At 33.4% G+C, this 18,930-nt stretch overlaps 1 protein-coding gene across 1 annotated transcript; it reads left to right on the plus strand.

The window, feature by feature from the left end:
- Positions 1-8,323: 8,323 nt before the first annotated feature.
- On the plus strand, positions 8,324-18,369 carry LOC137837267 (long chain base biosynthesis protein 2a). Its single transcript, XM_068646226.2, has 12 exons — positions 8,324-8,837; positions 8,919-8,984; positions 9,156-9,244; positions 9,407-9,552; positions 9,657-9,781; positions 9,862-9,955; positions 10,319-10,482; positions 11,547-11,708; positions 16,909-17,035; positions 17,164-17,330; positions 17,417-17,524; positions 17,957-18,369. Exons 1-12 carry the CDS (start codon positions 8,712-8,714, stop codon positions 18,044-18,046), a joined length of 1,464 nt encoding a protein of 487 aa, XP_068502327.1. The 5' UTR covers positions 8,324-8,711; the 3' UTR covers positions 18,047-18,369.
- Positions 18,370-18,930: the final 561 nt, after the last annotated feature.

Raw genomic sequence — 18,930 nt, forward strand, 5'->3', positions numbered from 1 at the left:
GGGTAACCCTCCTTTCATGATCAATTTGGTGACACTCAAAAAATATTTCAACCTTAACCTCTCAGTTTAAGTAATCGTTTATATTTGTTGAGCCATAAAAAAGAGGAATGTCAACCTTAGGTTCTCTGGGCATATAATTAGATTTATGTTTATATTGTTTAGGAGGTTGTTGGTAGTAGTTTGTGTTATGGTCACTATAAAATGCTCATTATTTTGGGAAGCACTATGATGATGAACACTTCTATGTTTAAGAGACCTTTCCCCATTTCTACTTTTAGACTTATGGATTTTACTCTTATAAGTTTGTAAAAGTTTTGTTAGCATATCCCTTAACTCAAATTTCTTTGGTTTGTTTTGTGAGTGTTTCATGGACATCAATAAGATCTTGAGCATTAAGAGTACCATGAACACTAGAATGATGAGATGGATCACTCATGGTTGAATTAAAATAGAAAGAGTTTTCACAAAAGATGTAAATTCTACTGGGGTGATATTTTTCTTAAAAAAAATTATTTGTTGGTTTTGGAGAAGTTAATCAAGGATTCTAAGTGAGATTTTTCCAAGTTCACTCCCAAAAAAGCAAGGTGAGTCACAAGAACTACTTATGTACCAAGACTTTCCTAGCCAAAGCTTACCTCAAGTAGGGCTTACAAACTTTTCCTTAAAGAACTTCAAAACAAGTTGAAGCCCTAGAGTTTGTAGATAATAATGAACCTTAAGACCAAAGAAAGGTTTCCTAAAAATGAAGAATGTCCTAAGTACCACAAAGACGTATAAAACAAGAAAATATAAGAAGAAAGTAATACAAATACAAAAAAACATAATGAATGCAAATGGAAAGAGAGAAACTAAACAAGTCCTATATTGAAAATGTAGTTAACACTGAGAGACCATTGAACACTTTCACACTAATGCACGTAGTACAATCACAAAGTTTATTGGGACTTCCTTCTGAAGAATTTTCCCAAACAACGGGAAGCAAAAGAAATTTTTAAAAAAAATTACACAAAGTTTTGTGATACTACAAGTAAAAGTTGCATGCAATGTGTTTGATAAGTGTCAAATTCCAATAATATTTCATATTAAAAATAGGTACTTATGAGTATTAATTGATACAATAAACATAAATATAACCTCTAATTTATAAAATTATACTTTTTTACATATTTTGTGATTTTAATTTAAATAAGAACGATTTATTCCCAAATTTGTGTTAATTTCATAATTCTAGGGAATAATGGAGATAACTAGGCAAAAGGAGAATATACAAAGCTAGAAAGAGAAAGTTGGAATGCACCAACATCACCAAAGTTGCCCTAAACTCGCAAAAATCAGAGACACCACTAGTGGATCTCGCTCAAGCAAAATTACTCCAGTAACATTGGGCCTTATTACGTGAAACTCGCCCAAGCGAGCCCATTAGCGCCCAAGCAAGAAATCACTTAAGCCTAATCAAATTAGGCTAAATAGAGGGCTTGGGCACAACCCTGAGAATCAGTGATTGAGAGGAAAACACCACTGAGTGAATTGTAATCCAATTGGGAGAATATAAGGTGTTAGAATACCATAGAGGAGCTAGCTGTTAAGGAGAAACATCCGAAATCTTATTTTCTTGCTCTCCCTGCTTGTAATAACCATCATGTGGGGCTAATTCTACCCTTTGGGATTGTGAGTAATTTGTTCAAACTCTTATGAGGTGATATCTAAACATAATATTATGTTCTTGACTTTGTAATCTTGGACATAAAGGAAGATGTTGAAGTACCTCTCATTCTTCAACGACCATTCATGAAGGTTGCTAGAATTATCATTGATGCTGATGAGGGAAAGCAGAAAGTGAGAGCTCAAAATGATGAGGTAACTTTCAATATTTTTTAGAATTGGCAACATTCTGGTAAGGGGAGAGATTGTCTAAAAATAGATGCATTAAAGAAAGTCTTTCCTGAAACCAAAAAGCAATTGCACCCTTCAAATATGTTAAAGAAATTTCTACAATGTTGTACTCCACAAGCAAATGAAGAGAAGAAAAAGCTTGTACCTGAATTTGGGGAAAAGAAACTCATTGTGAATAAGTTATCTGCACCATGCATAACAGAGGAAGACAAGGTTTATCAGGATGCAATTATAATGAAAGATGACTTTAAACCTGGTCAACCAATTATGCTTAGAAGTGTTAAGTTAAAATTTCACCCTAGCTGGTTGAAGAAAAAAGGGTCAAGATTATGGGTTATCAAAGAAGTCATAACTAATGGAACTATTGAACTTGAAAGTCCTTACTCAAGAAGAACTAAAGTTGTAACCAGGAAGTTGTTGCAACTAAAGGTCGTCCACCTTGAAGGAAATAGGCGTCAAGCTATATGACGTTAAACAAGCGCTTACTGGGAGGCAACTCAATGCACATTTAAGTCTTATGTTAATTTGTTATCTTTTTTATTTTATTTTACCCTTTCAAAAACCATGTTTTTATGCATAAGAACTCACCCATGTGTGATATGTTTCGCCCAGACGAGGTTAACGATGAAAACTCAGTATTTCTTGTAGGGATTCTTGCCTAGGCGAGTCCAATCTCTCCTAGGCGAGTTAGGAGGACAAGCAAGAGGTGCTCTTGGAGTCATCTCGCTTCGGCGAGTTTGACGACGTAAAAGTGAGTTTTCTTGCAAGGAATCTCGCCTGAGCGAGTTTGATGACAAAAATTTAAGATTTCTTGTAGGGAATCTCGCTCGGGTGAAATTTACAAAAGAAAAAATTTTAAAAAAAAAATCCTCAAAGGCAATCCAATCCCTATATGCCTCTCGATCAATTTGAAGCTTGTGTATTTTGGGCTTGGGGACAAGTTCAATTTTTCAGGGGGGCAGATCCAGCAAACGAAGCAAGATCATTTACACCTATAGATGAAGATTTTAACACAGAGCCGAGTAACTTCTTAAGAAGAAAGGATTGAGTAAAAATATGGTTTTTTATCTTTGTAATTTTCTTTTCTTTTTAGTTATTTGAATTTTGTTTGTTTTTTCTGTTTATTTTATTTTATTTTATTTTTCTGCTATTTTGTTTTCTTTTTATTTGCTTAGTTTATTTTATTTGTTTTTTTATTGGTATTCTTGAATAAATTTATGATATTTGGTTATTTGGTTAGTTTTATGTCTTAAATTATTTTTCTTGAATAAATTTCAGTTTTAATAGTTAAGTAGTTTTATTTTCTTAAATAAAAAAAACTACAATATTAAAATTGGGGAAAAAAGGAATTTATGTTTAAATATTAAATAGTGAAATGAATTAGACACATGTTAGAATAGAAAATATGATTGAATTTGTATTCAAATGTAGTTTGAATTGTGATACATGAAAACAAAAAGGAAAGAGACCAATTAAACCAAGTGAGTGTGTGAACCTCAAACAGTTTTGAGAGTTGACAGTTGTGGTTGCTTAATTTTTATTTTGTGTTACATCAAAAAAGAGCATGAAGATGATTGAGACATTTGTGTTAATTAGGAAACCACGACCAATTAGCCAACCTTTTTCTTATTAAAATTCATTTTTTTATATATCCCTTTTGAGCCAATAATTTTTTGTTATTATTGCACCTTAAACCTTTAATGATATATTTTCCTACCCTTTGGCACGCTTAAGGAAGGAGAACATATATACAATATACATAGAAAAGTGAATGGTTAGTTCTAATTGTTGAAAGCTCAAAACGTTGAAAATATGAAGAATTTATTCCTATTGATGAAAAAAAAGAGAAATAGAAAAATTCATGCTGAAAATCATGAAAAGGTAGAAAGCAAATGAGGAAAGTGTGAAGTCAAAAGACATTGGTGATTAAATAACACATATGTGCTATAATTGGATTGTAGATATGTTTTTATTCTTTAAGATGTGCATTTTGTTATCTGAAAAACCAATACTTTTTGGAAGCTTAGCCTCATTACAACCCTGGAAAAGACCTCAAGATTTATGTTTCTAATATGTTTGTGATAGGAAGATGAAATGAAAAGTAATTCTGATTTGTTATGATTCAGTAAAAATAGAGAGAAACACTTACATGTGGGCATATGAAAATAAAATCCTTGAAGAATTGTCATTTTATGGTTTTGATTTTATCCTGAAAGTTAATTGTATCTATTTTGTCTGTATTTGAATTTGGAAACATCATAAGTTTCTAATTTAATTTGTTGTTTAGTGAATTAAGCTGTTTTGATTTTAAATTCAAATATATTAATTTACTTTGCTTGAGGTCAAGCAAGATTCTAAGTTGGAGGGAGTTGGTAAGTGTGGAATTTCAGTAACATTTCATATAAAAATAGGCACTTGTGAGTATTAATATAACCCCTACTTTATGAAATTTTACCTTTTTACATATTTTTTATTTTAATTTAAATAAGAACGATTTATTCCAAATTTGTGTTAATTTCAGGATTCTAGGGAATAATGGAGATAACTGGGCAAAATGAGAATATACAAAGCTAAAAAGGGAAAGTTGGAATGCACCAACATCACCAAAGCTGCCCCAAACTCGCAAAAAGCCAAGACGTCACCAGTGGATCTCGCTCAAGTGAGCTCGCTTGAGCGAGATTGCTCCACATTGGGTCTTTTTACGTGAAACTTGCCCAAGCGAGCCCATTAGCGCCCAAGCGAGAAATCACTTAAGCCCAAGGAAATTAAGTTAGATAGGGGGCTTGAGGCACAACCCTAGGAATAAGTCATCCAAAGGAAAACACCATTGAGTGAATTGTAATCCAATTGGGAGAATAAAAGGTGTTAGAAAACCTTAGAGGAGGTAGTCGTTAAGGAGAAACATCCGAAATCTTCTTTTCTTGCTCTCCCTGCTTGTAACAACCATAATGTGTGGTTAATTCTACCTTTTGGGATTGTGAGTAATCTGTTCAAACGCTTATCTATTGAGGTGATATCTAAACATAATATTTTTTTCTTGATTGATGATTGGTATTATTGTTTTGTTTGTAATGCTTGTTTACCTTGATCTCGAAATTTAGATTTGACTAGAAAGTACTTCTAAGTTTTTTACCCAAATGATAATGCTTAACATATTTGAATGTTAGGAATAAATTTGAAATGTTAATTGCTATTAACGTATGATCATAATGATAAGAAGTTTTTATAAATATGCGAGGAATCGATATTTAGTAAGCATTTTAATAATTTTATATGCGAAGAATCGATATAAATGATTTTTATACGGGAATCAATCTCAATCAAAGGACACAATTTTGTCATGCTAATCAAAATACAAAAGAGTGAGAAAGATGAACCCCAATCCCTATTTTTCCAATTGAAGCAACAAATTCTTTGACTTGTTTTCTTATTAATCATTGTCATCATAACAAATCTCAACAAACTTGTATTATTCTGTTTTATATTTAGTGAATCTTTACTTTATTATTCTATAGTTCCTTGTGGATTCGATATCTATCCTTAGGGACAAATTATTACATTTGACAACGCGGTGCACTTGCCGTAGAAAAGTTATCAGTATTTTGAGGAAAGTCCCTTAGAGAGGCGTGTAGAGAGACTAGCTTTTTAAGGTCAAAGAATAATTTGATTTCTAATTTCTCTTTGGTCCTTATCTCTTCTTTGATAAAACTTCTCGATGCTAATGTCTTAGCACCACAAAAAAGTTGTTGAATCCCTTATTCCGTAAACACCAAATTCAACACCAAGCACTTTAGTACTATTGGAAGCCAACAAAAGGAAAGCAATAAAAGCTATTTTTAAAAAAAAAATTAAACACAAAAAGAATTTATGAGACAAACATCAAGGGAAAGCCTAAAAGGACAAACAAAAATTAAAGGAAAAATAAAAGGCTAAAACAACAAATTGAACCTAAAAAATTAGCTCTAGAATAGATAAAGAAAACAAAAATCTAGAGTGATTATGACACTTACTTTTCCAATGTGTTGCAATTTTTTCAGAACGTATTGTGGTGTGAAATTTTTATGGTAATATGACAACTCAAAATGTGCTCAAACGCATTAAATTTGAGGTAAAACTTATGTGTATTTTGTGAGAAAAAAATTAGATAAGGCAATGAAAAACATAGCCCAGGTCACTAGATTATAAGTCTCAAATTCAACATTGGCATAAGTGTGTCAAAAATTTATTGCAAATTGTGTATAATGAATCCTTAAACACAAGGTAACACTATAGGCAAGGTCTAGTAAAAAAAATTAGTGCAAAACAACTACGGAATAAGGTGCACTAAATTCCAAACTAAGAGTTATACAACACATTGAGTCAGTCTTTTATGATCACTGGATGTCGAGGCTTTTATGATTTATTTATTTTTTGTATTGTATTTTTGGATGTGTCTTTTTAACTGGATATTAAGAACATATCAAATCTTTCATACAAAAAAGTAAAATAGATTTAGAATAAAATTGTAAAACTAGGTCAGAAACACACAAATCTGGAAATTTGAAGAAATTTATGGAAAACAAAGAATTGGAGAACAATACAACAAGACATACACATAAAAATTCCAAATTGAGAGCTATACAACACATTGAGTCAGTCTTTTATGATCACTGGATGTCGAGGATTTTATGATTTATTCCTTTTTTGTATTTTATTTTTGGACGTGCCTTTTTAACTGGATATTAAGAGCACATCAAATCTTTCATACAAAAAAGGAAAACAAATTTAGAATAAAATTGTAAACTAGGTCAGAAACACACAAATCTGGAAATTGGAAGAAACCTATGGAAACCAAAGAATTGGAGAACAATACAACAAGACATGCACATAAATTTGTAATAGAGGTTTACTAATGAACAAATATCAAGCTAGAGACTCAAAGATTAGAAAAAGATAATGCACAAAGCTTTTATGAAAGTTTTAAACTCACAGCATTTCATCAAACACATTATGTTCATTTTAAGAGGCATTTACACAAACACTTATGAAAATAGCTAAAAACTCGAATTGATGGACAACTAATCAAAGAACATGACATTATACAATACATGCAAGGATTAAAAACGAAAATTAATACCACATAGAACACATTACACTGATTAAAATGGGAAAATATATCAAAAGCAATGACACAATTAAGAACAACAAGAACACGTAAGAACATGAACAACTATAGGTTATGCAACAGAACACATGTAGAACAAGTTGACATGGTTTGGACTGATTAAAACATAGTTTGAACTGTTTAAATTGTTAAGAACTTGAATTAAACAGTGGAAAAAAATATTAAACACAGAAAAAACAAAATTAAACAGTGCAAACAACAAGAACTGTGAAGAACAGTGAGGAACACAAAGCAAACGGTGTAACTTAAGTTTTAAATGGTGGAATTGAATTATAAAAGATGAAACTTGAAAAAAATTTGGTATAACTCATAATCAAACAATGAAACATCAAGAACAATGATGAAACAACACAAAAACTGAGTGATTTTTTTTAACCAAAGAACTTAGCTGAAATCGTGAGCAATGCAGTGGATCTTATGTTGCCATGAGTACCACATGATGCAAACTGTAGAAGCTTGCTTGGATTGAGGGTGAGTGACATAATTTTAAGGAGTGATTGCACCAAATGGAGGAGGATTTGGTGAGAATTGGAGTGAGTTTTAGTGCCAAATGGGACAATAAACGTCTACGTCACCTTAGTGTAGCTTAGACCTACACTAAATGTAATAAAATATTAACTTACATTCACTTTGTGTTTCCATTCTTGACACAATATCATTCTGCAACTTATTTGTTGATTACATCTACTTTGTGTCCCCATTCTAGACTCAATATTATCCTATCACTTAATTTTTTTTATTGCATTTACTTTGTGTCTCCACTCACTCTAGACACTAACTTACTATTATTATTTTAATAATTTTTAGTGTGAATTAAAGGTCTCTATTGTCGACATAATATTTAACATTTATTTTTGTGTCCAACTAGAGTAGACTTTATCCGTACTAGTGACTTTTTTTTTATAGCCCCACTTTTTATTGACAACTAAAATAGATTTTGCTTGTAGTATATATTTGTATTGGTATGTAATATTAATATATTCTCATTGTTACACATTTAAAGTTTTTATTAATTTAATACAATTTTATCAAAATAAATAAAAATTATCAAAATAAGTAAATTATGTAAATTTGATATAATTTTAGTTAAAATTTGATTATATCAAAATTATACATCTTAATACAATTTCGTTTCAAATATATTAAAATCCGATTTTTTACAATAAAATCATGTAGCACGAATTATTTATTTTAATATTTTTTTTATATTTTATTTATTTTAATAATTAGAAGTTGATTTGATCAAATTAGTAAAAAATCTCACACATCCACGAGAGTCAGCAGTCGGAATAATTTTGCTTTCAAAAGCTTGTAATGAAACCTTATTTTCTTTCCACCAAAAGATCCAATCAAACAAACAAAATTACATTCATAACCGCTGGGAGGGAAGCTTGGTCTAGCCGCCAGGTGGACCTTTCTCTGTTTCTTTCCTTCATTGTATGGTCTGTTTTCATCTACTACCCATTACAACACAACACAGCTCAACACATTCTCTTTCCCCAACACCACTTTCCATCTTCCAACACCACCCTTTCTCTCTCCCTCTTTCTCTCCCTCACGGCTCCGCCAGACTCGGGTTCGGATCTCCGATCGCCGCCGCACCGCGAAACGAGTTTCCAAACTCAGAATCCAGATCCCTCCCATTCCCCACACCATGATCGCCATTCCGTATCTCACCGCGTTGACCACCTACTTCAGCTACGGCTTGCTCTTCGCCTTCGGCCAGTTCAGGGATTTCTTCCGCAAAATCTTCGACTGGTGCAGCTCCAACAATCTTCAGGTCCTTCTTATCGCCATTTTCTTTTCATTCCATACATTTATACTATAATACTTGTAATTATACCAATGCGTTGGTTCTCAGGGTTACGCACCGATCTGCTTAGGGCTCGAAGATTTTTACATTCGCCGTTTGTATCTTCGCATTCAGGTTTTTATTTCGTTTCGCTTTTCGCTTCCTTAATAGCAAGTGAAATGCGTGTGTCTATTCCAACATTGAATGTTTATTGATTTTCGTTTGGGTGCGTTTTTGTGATTTTTTGTGTAATTTTCTTCATTTTTTTCTTTTAGTTTATTTGTTTTGATTTTTGGTTTCTCCCAGGACTGTTTTGGGAGACCAATTGCAAGTGCTCCTGATGCGTGGTTTGATGTAGTGGAACGCTTCTCCAATGATAGCAACAAGACACTGACGTAAAACCTTCTATTTAGTTTTCAGGCCTATAAATATATTTTTATGTTTGAGAATATGATTTATTTTACACAATGGCGGCAACTAAGTTTAATGTATGATCTCTTGCAAACTATCAGAATCCTTCCCCTAGAATTTTTTTGTAACTATTTATCCTAATGCAGACGGACTGATAAACTAAGTAGATGCCTTAACTTGGGATCATACAACTATCTTGGTTTTGCGGCTGCTGACGAATACTGCACGCCTCGAGTAGTTGAAACGTTGAAGAAGTACTCTCCAAGCACTTGCAGTTCTCGTGTGGATGGAGGTAGGTATTATCTTTGTTTGTATTTTAGCTGTTAAAGTGTGGTTTTGGTTTTTTATTTTTACATGTGTCTTATTATGTTACATTGAATGTGACTTCTCCAATAGGGACGACTGAACTTCACAATGAACTCGAGGAGTGTGTTGCAAGCTTTGTTAGGAAGCCAGCTGCTATAGTTTTTGGTATGGGCTACGTGACAAACTCTGCTATTCTTCCAGTCTTGATGGGGAAGGTTTGTGAAATATAGTAATTTTACCATTTTGAGATACTAATGTTTGCATGGTTATTCATTGTTATAACAATTTTTCACAGGGAAGTCTGATTATTAGTGATTCGTTGAACCACAACTCAATTGTTAACGGTGCACGAGGATCAGGAGCAACTATTCGTGTTTTTCAACACAACGGTGAGTATTGTTCTTTGCTGTATACTAAAGTAAGTTTTGGGCTAGTCCTGGAGTCCCCAGCTTTTCAATTTCACATACTGTTACGAAAGGAAAGATCTTTATTTTAATTCGTGGGTTGGGATTCATCCTAAATATGTGTATAGGATAGGATGGTTAAATTTCAGTGACCTCATTTATGCTAACAGAATGGAACAGAAAGGGTAACTGAACTGGCTTATGATTAGTTATGTTTATATGTAGTTTGAGCACTTGGTTACCTGCTGAGTTATTTTTTAAATTTCTCTGTATTTGTGTTAATATGATGTTGCTCGCTGAGATCACATCAATATTTATTCACTTTCTTCTGTGTATTTTTATCCACAGTTCCATCTCATCTAGAAGAAGTGTTAAGAGAACAAATTGCCGAGGGACAGCCAAGGACACATAGGCCTTGGAAGAAAATAATGGTTATTGTGGAGGGGATATACAGCATGGAAGGAGAGCTTTGCGAACTTCCAGAGATCATAGCTATATGTAAAAAATATAAGGTTGGCTATTATGGTAGCTCTAATGTAATATACAAGTTGTATTTCTTTAATTTATACCTGTTTTTGGTGTGCATTTTTCATTTTCTATTTTATATGGGGCCAGTATTTAATCTTAAAATTAAGATCCGCTTTGCGGAAGTCTACACAGACAAGGCTACTTGCAAAATTTCTGAATGGAATGTTCTACATGGTTTATGCTTAGGAACACTGTATTCGATTTAACATAATTTAATCTATTGACTCAAATGGGCATGCCATGTAAAAGAAACAAGATACTACTTTCCTGTAGTTTTTTTTTTTGCTGGAATAGTTTTGTATAGTCTCATTACAACCCTCATGCTGCTACTTTTTTCCTTAATAGTGTGTTTGGATGAAGTAATTTAATAGAGTAATTCATTTATTTGGTGAGTTTAAAGTTCTTTGGAGTAAAAGGAGTTGTTTGGATGAGGAAATTAAAAGGAAATTGAAATTTAGGAATTTTTAGAAGGTATTTCAAATAACTAAAACAATGGAATTTGAAATTCACTAAAAAAAGCAGAAAATTGGGAAATTCCACCACTAGTCACTTTCTCTTTATGCACACATATATTGAAAAAAATTAAATTGTTAAATATTATTTGAATATTTAAATTTGACTAATATTTTTTTTGTAATGTTTAATTTTAAAATTTTATATTTTAAAATAAATGTTTTTGAAAGGGAATTTTATCTTAAAAGAGAAATCCAATTACTTTATCCAAATAAGAAATTTGAAATGTAAGATATTTTAATTCCTCTATCCAAACAAAATATTTAGAGAATGAAGAGAATTCAATTGCAAGGATTTAAATATCATGCATTTCAATTTCTAGGGACTGTTGAAATCTGTCATCCAAACACAATGTAAAAGTCTAGTTCAGAGAAGGGGAAGAAGAGCCCACAGTATTCTAGGTTTTCCATCGTTTAGCACTCCTTTTCTCTTAGCAGACATTTAGAGGGATTTTGCAAAAAACTTTCATTGGCAACCTTTAATTTTCCATTTTACTTTGGTTCATTTGTCGCTTCCTTTTTAAATTGCTTTATAGGTATATACATATTTGGATGAAGCACACAGCATAGGAGCTGTGGGCAAGACAGGAAGAGGTGTTTGTGAGCTACTGGGTGTGGATACTGCTGATGTTGACATTATGATGGGAACATTCACCAAATCTTTTGGATCATGTGGAGGATATATTGCAGGATCTAAGGTACTTTCGTTAAATGTTAGACTCCAAATTTAGTGCTTTTTAATTGAGGTAGTAAGTTGATAAAATCAGACAGAGGTTTTCATATTTTCTTTTCTATCAAACATTTGAGAAACAACTATATCATTTTCTTCTATCTTGTTTATTAGGTTTGCTGAAAATGTGGGTTTACACCACTCATACAGTGCTTTATTTTTAATTTAATCAATAATACTACAATCAAGGAAACAAACAATGGATGAAATCCCTAACTTTCAGATATGAAATATGACATTCCCCCATTTATGTAAAGATAGAATCAGATCTTTAATACTCACCTTCAAGCTGGAGCATAGATGTTGTATGAATCAAGCCTGTTACATAATTTGTGATATGAATTTGACTAACATCAAGTTGGCAGCATGAGAGTCTCGAGTTTTGTGATAGTCAATCTCAGAATTTAGTTTGCTCATGGAAGGTTGGATTTGATGCAATGAGTTGCTTGATTGTCCATATCTAGTCTCTTTACTATCTCCAAATTTTAAGTTGTAAGTCATGTAATCACACATGCAACTACTGCCATAGCAAAATATTGAGCTTTGGCATTGGATCTAGCAACTATGTTTTGCTTCCTACTTGTTGAGATTCCTCCAATAAGAGCATAATACCTAGAAGTGGATTTCTTATTTAATGGTGATGCCTATCAACATTGAAGTAATAAACAGTTTTGGCATTGCTTGTCTTCATATAGTAATTTCCAATTTGGTGGGTTCTTAATGTATTAAAGAATGTGTACTACAACATCCCAATGATTATGAAGGAAGCATTCAAGAATTGATTTACCACACTAATTGCAAATGTGATATTTGATCTTGTCACAGTTAGATGATTAAGTCTACCCATAAGACAATGATATCTTCCTAGGTCTTTCAATGGCTCTTGCAAACCCGATAGAAGCTTCACTTTGGGATCCACAAGGGGTATCACTAGGGCTACAATCAAGCATACTAGGCTTACTCAATTTTTCGTAGGGAATAATGCTAGATGAGGATTAGGCAACTTCAATTCTCAAAATATATTTGAGTGCACTTGGCTCCTATGTTTGACTGTGACTTTGGAGATGAGATTTTAGTAGGTGGATATTGTCAAAGTCATCTTCAGTAATGGCAATGTCATTAGCATAAATGACTAGGTAAATGCATAGTCCACTAGGAGGTAGGAGGAGGGATAACACTAAGCGATTAGCCTTGGAAGTGAGTCATGCCAGTCCTAGTAGAACTAAAACAACCAAACTAGGCACAAAGTGACCACTTCAACCATATAGATAACATGACTAAGACGATTAGACAAGGTAACAATCACTTGAAATGGTAAACCTGGTAGCCAATCCATATAAGCATCAACTCACCATGCAAGAAGGATTAGTTGAAAGCAAAAGGTTGAATGTATTTCTGAATGTATTTATAAATGTGATTACAGTATAAATTTATAGACTATTTACAACCTAATTAAGAAAAGAAATAATAGGTAATTAAAGCAAGAAATAATAGGTAGTTAAAGCTATACAAATAAATTCAAATCTCCAAATGATATCAAATCTGTCCAAATAAATAGAAAAAACAGAATCTGTAGTAATTATGGAATAATTATCTCCTAATTATGCAACAAGATTGTTATCTCTCCTAGAATAAGTAGTCTTAAATAGAATTTATTGTAAAGGTGTTGTGTGCTATGTGTTGTACCTAGTTCCTAGATGTATCTTGTCATATTCTCTTCCCTCTCATATTCTCTTACCTAGTTCCAACACACCCCCCTCACGTCTAGACTACCAACTCGTGCATGAGACTAAATATTATGGGTGGCCTGATAAGCCCAACAAACACTCGCTATGATAGACTCTAAATGGCTGAGACCATATTAAGAAGTGAACTTTAAGCCTAACTCAACCTCATAAACCGGTTTATAAGATGAGATTTGCACCCACTTATATACTATGAAATGTCCTTATCTCTAGTCAATGTGTAATCTCCAACAACTACCATAGGTTGACTCCTTCCTATTTTTCCTATATTTCTTCCATCTATTCTATTACTATTCCTAACAATGTGATAGAAGCACTTGATCATCCTAGGTGGCAACAAGCTATGATTACTAAAATGGGCTCTCGAACATAACAAAACATGGGAGTTAGTTCCTCCTCTCTCATGGAAGAAGACAATAGACTGTCGTTGAGTCTGTGCCATTAGGGTTGGACCTAATGGTGAAATGGATAGCCTTAAAGCTCGTTTGGTGGCTAAAGGATATATTCAGATCTGAGTTTGACTTTAGTGATACTTTTTGTATGGTGGCCAAAATGACTACTGTCAGACTCTTCCTTGCCATGACAACCATACGTCATTAGCCCATTATCAATTAGATATTAAAAATGTTTTTCTACATGGTAGTTTGGAAGAGGAGGTCTACATGGAGCAACGTCTTGGGTTTTTGCTCAAAGGGAGTTTAGTTTGGTTTTTAAGTTGTGTCGTTTCTCTATGGCCTCAAGCAATCTCCACATGCTTGGTTTGGAAAGTTTAGGTACAATGTTTAATTCTTTGGGCTAAAATGCACTAAGACGGACCACTCTGTTTTCTATTCACGCCTCCCCTGGAGAATGTGTGTACTTAATAGTGTATGTTAAAAATATAGTTGTAAGAAATGATGTTGCTAAAATCTCTCGAGTTAAAGGAACACCTATGCAATCATTTTCGGATCAAGAATATTGGAAATCTCAAGTAGCCCAATCAAAGGAAGGAGTATCTCTCAAAAGAAATGTGCTCTTGACATCCCAAACCAATGCATCACATAGATCCAAATAAAAGTTAATGGCAGAATAGGGAGAAGTTTTCTCTAATCTAGGAAGATGTAGAAGACTGGTTGGAAAACTTATTTATCTTGCTATGATCTGTCTTTTGTAGTTGGTGTTGTGAGTCAATTCATGCAGAATCCTTGTATTGATCATTGGAATGTTGTCATCCATATTCTGAGATATCTCAAAAAGGCTCCAGAACAAGGGCCCCTCTATGAAGATAAAGGGAATACCCAAAGCTTTGGATATTGTGATGCTGATTGGGATGGTTGTGTTATGGATGACACACTCTACTACACGATATTGTGTTTTGCTTGGAAGACATTATCTCTTTGAAAAGCAAGAAACAAAATGTTACTGTCCGATCATGTGCTGAAGCTGAGTATAGAGTGATTGCATCCCTCACCTGTGAGCTTATATGGGTCGAACAATTCCTCCAAGTTGGATTTTTGTGAGATTAGGCCGATGAAGATGTACTATGATAACCAAGCTGCTCTCTTCATTGCTTACAATCCAATGTTCCATGAGAGGACTAAACACATTAAAATTGACAGTCATTTTATTTAAGAAAAGTTGTTGTTCAAGGAAGTCCTCATTGAGTTTGTCGGATCAAATGATCAACTTGTAGATGTATTAACAAAATCATTGAGAGGGCAACCTTGGATTGAATTTATTTGTTCCAAGCTTGGCACATATAATTTGTATGCTCTAACTTGAGGAGGAGTGTTAGAATAATTAGTCTTAAATAGAATTATTGTAAAGGTGTTGTGTGTTTTGCGTTCTACCTAGTTCCTAGATATTTCTTTTCATAATCTCTTCTCTTCCCTCTCATACAGTGTCTGATGTATCCAAAGTAATTATAAATATGAGATCCTAAGAGAGGGAAATTCACTCTCATTCTTTCTAATTCCTTTGTACTTTTCTCAAGTATCTCCAAATGTTGATAATAACTACAAATGACAGCCATAGAAAGAAAAGGATGAACATAGGTGATTTTGGCCATGGGTAAATGGTGTCCCCATAGTTGATACCAAAATTCTAAATGTATTCTTTAGCCACCAAGAGTACCTTAAAGTAATTAACATTGCCATCTAAGCCAATCTTCATTATATATATAGTGAGATCATAGTGGTCTTGCAAAAAGGTAAAGGGACAAGTTTCCAAGTGTTGCTGGCATGTAGAGGAACCATTTCCTTTAACACTGCATGTTGCCAATTGGGATTAACCATGACTTCATTTATAGGAATGGACACCAAATCCAAGGAAGAGATGAGGGAGAAATAAGAGGGAGATAGTTAGTCATAATTAAGGGAAATAAATATTGAGGGTTAGGGCTGAGAAGGTCAAATACTTTTTTGAAAGGCAATTGGATTGTCATGTATAAGTGACATTGGCAAAGGGATAGTTAGAACAGGAGATGACACTATAAGAGTAGTACATGTGACTGTTGGTGCATGTTTTGGACGTAAAATACGTGGAGCAAAGGTAACTATTGGAGCTAAAACAATAGGAAAAACAAGTGAAACATAGTGAGGACCATGTTCAACGGTAGAACAACAGAAGAATGGAGATTTTTGGGCATACTGGGTTTTTTTTAGATTTTTAAACTTGATAACATGTGTTGTTTTAGTTATTTAATTATCTTATCAGTTTGACAATTAATATTTTGTTGGTGTATGAACTTGTTTATTTCAATATTATGGAATTGGTATCATGAAATTTTTTTAATTAAATTTTTTGTATTTATGAGTCTATGAATCGGGTTTTCATACCTCCCACGAATCTGAGTAGACTCTCGAGTCTGATAACCTTGGTAGGAACCAAAAGGCATAATTTTTCTTGGCTAGGGGTAACTGAGGAGTTGATGATCAAGATATGGGGAGGCTTGGGTGATACATGCAATCGACAATCATAGTTGGTACAATCCTCCAAACTTGGGACATGAGACAAAATTTAGGGAAAGGTTGAGAAGGGGATATATTTTTTTATGCCATGAATTGGGATTTGAGAACCAGATCCTTGCCCCCTCTCCTGGATTGCATGATGTCCTGCTTGTTATACAAACCTTCCTCTTTACAAACTACTGACTTTGTCTTTCTTTGTTGAAATTCCCTTTCTATGCTGTCTTTCTTAAATCTACAGAATTGGCTTTCCTTACCTTAATTGGATTGGTTTCATACGAGTACAACTGAATTTATTTAATATTTCTGTACTGGTGCAGTTTGAGTACTGATGGATTTTTTTTCTCTACATGTGAAAATTGATCTTTTCTGATTTTGTATTTCATGGTCTCTAAAAGTTTGCATCATGGATATTCTGTATTTCATTATAGGATGTTTCAAACTCTTTCTCATGCTGAACTTCTGTATGTACTATCAGGAACTTGTCCATTATTTGAAGCACGCTTGCCCTGCTCATCTTTATGCAACTTCAATTTCACCGCCAGCTGCACAACAAATAATATCTTCGATTAGAGTTATTCTTGGAGAGGATGGTTCGAATAGAGGTTATGGCTTGCACTTGTTATTTTTTGCTTTGCATTTGTATTGTTCAATGGTTTTTTACAAGCATCAATCCAAATAATATTCATCTGCCTTGTTTACCATGCATTGAAAGTAAGCTGTTTCCATACAGGTGCCCAGAAACTAGCACAAATTCGAGAGAATAGCAACTTTTTCAGGTCAGAACTGCAGAAGATGGGATTTGAGGTTCTTGGGGATAATGATTCTCCAGTAATGCCAATCATGCTTTACAACCCAGCCAAAATCCCCGCATTCTCAAGGGAGTGCCTCAAGCAGAATGTGAGAACATAAATATCTAACTATTTACGCTCCTTGTTTTATATATCATGGATTTGTTAATTAATGTTAGCAATTCTTGAAATCAGGTTGCTGTTGTGACAGTGGCATTTCCTGCAACCCCACTGCTACTCGCAAGAGCACGTATATGCATATCTGCTTCCCATTCAAGGGAAGACCTTATCAAAGCCTTGCAGGTGTGCATTTGAATTTTCATTCAATTGTTATCATTTTGAAAAATACACGAATGATTAGAATGAAACTTAGTGCAAGCTGCCTTGTGACCTGGAGGGTTAAGGGTTAAACCCTAAAATAGCTGCTGCTTGTGGGGAGCAAGACTGCATACGTCTATCATTCCTAAACCCCACAATGCACTGGGTCATCTTCTATTTAACATTTCAATAAGTAATAAGGTTTTATGCAACATTATTCTCTTCCATTCTAAGAAAATGTATTTTCTATTCAAAGTAAATTCCCTTTTTCATCTCCTCTGCTTGTGTCAGATGTCAAGGGTTTGTTTATATGCATGTACTGTTATTTTGTTTGTTTAGATATGCTTAGGAATTTGTTTAAAATTGCTACTTCCTTGATATGTTGTGTGGTAAATTGCTGTGATTGTTCTTTCATAGGTCATTAGCAGAGTGGGTGATCTGGTTGGCATAAAATATTTCCCAGCTGAACCAGCAAAGCAACAAGATACAAGTAAAAAGTTTGATTGATAGAGAACTTTGTAAAAGCGGGGAGGGGAACAAAGACTACTGAAGATAGAGCTGTAGTGATAAGAAGGCATTTTTTTTAAACGATAGATTGATTTCAATGCTCTGTATGAATTCGTTGCTTTTTGTTGTCATCTTCGAAAGTGTGGACTTTGCCAGGAGGAGCGGGTTCATATAAATGTTCTCAGATTCAAGTGAAACGTATTCTAAAGGGAAGTCTGTTCTTATTTTACCGACCCATTAGATATTAATATGTATAGTTGCAGTTTGTTTATTCATTTTAAACTTGTTTTTTATTGGAATTAATCAAGTCAAATTCAAGATGATCTGTCGAGTTGTAATTTTGAAATTGTAGGCAGGTTTAGCAATGTTTTACTTCTCAATCCTTACAATATAAAGCTATGGACCCAAATTTCAGTTGTATGGATTAGTTTATTTCGTGTTCACAAAAGTCTCACAAATTCTCTAGTTATTAACTTCAAAAACGTTTCTTATATGTATTCCTTAGCCTAATCACGCTTTCCGTATTTTATTACTCGCCTCCATTTCAATTTGTTATATTTCTTAATTTAAAAACAATAAATGAAGCCCAATATTTTAATCAAATAAGTTTGTTTTTGGAAAACTGAAATGTATGAAATAAATAGCATTTAAAATTCAGTCTATTAAACATTTCACTAAATACATCACACTATATAATTAAAATACATGACTAATGACTCAATGAATAATATTCCTTTTTTTTTGTTTTAGTTCTATGATGTCTTTTTTCTCTCTCCCTTCTCTCTTCTTTATAAGGTATCACAAGTTCACATCTTCTTCGGTCTTCTTCTGTCTGTGCCTAAACCAATTCTTCTTCAAACCCTTCCACTCAACTCCATATTTTC

This window comes from Phaseolus vulgaris, chromosome 4 (genome assembly GCF_051622355.1).
Source record: "Phaseolus vulgaris cultivar YP4 chromosome 4, ASM5162235v1, whole genome shotgun sequence".
Taxonomy (NCBI): Eukaryota; Viridiplantae; Streptophyta; class Magnoliopsida; order Fabales; family Fabaceae; genus Phaseolus; species Phaseolus vulgaris.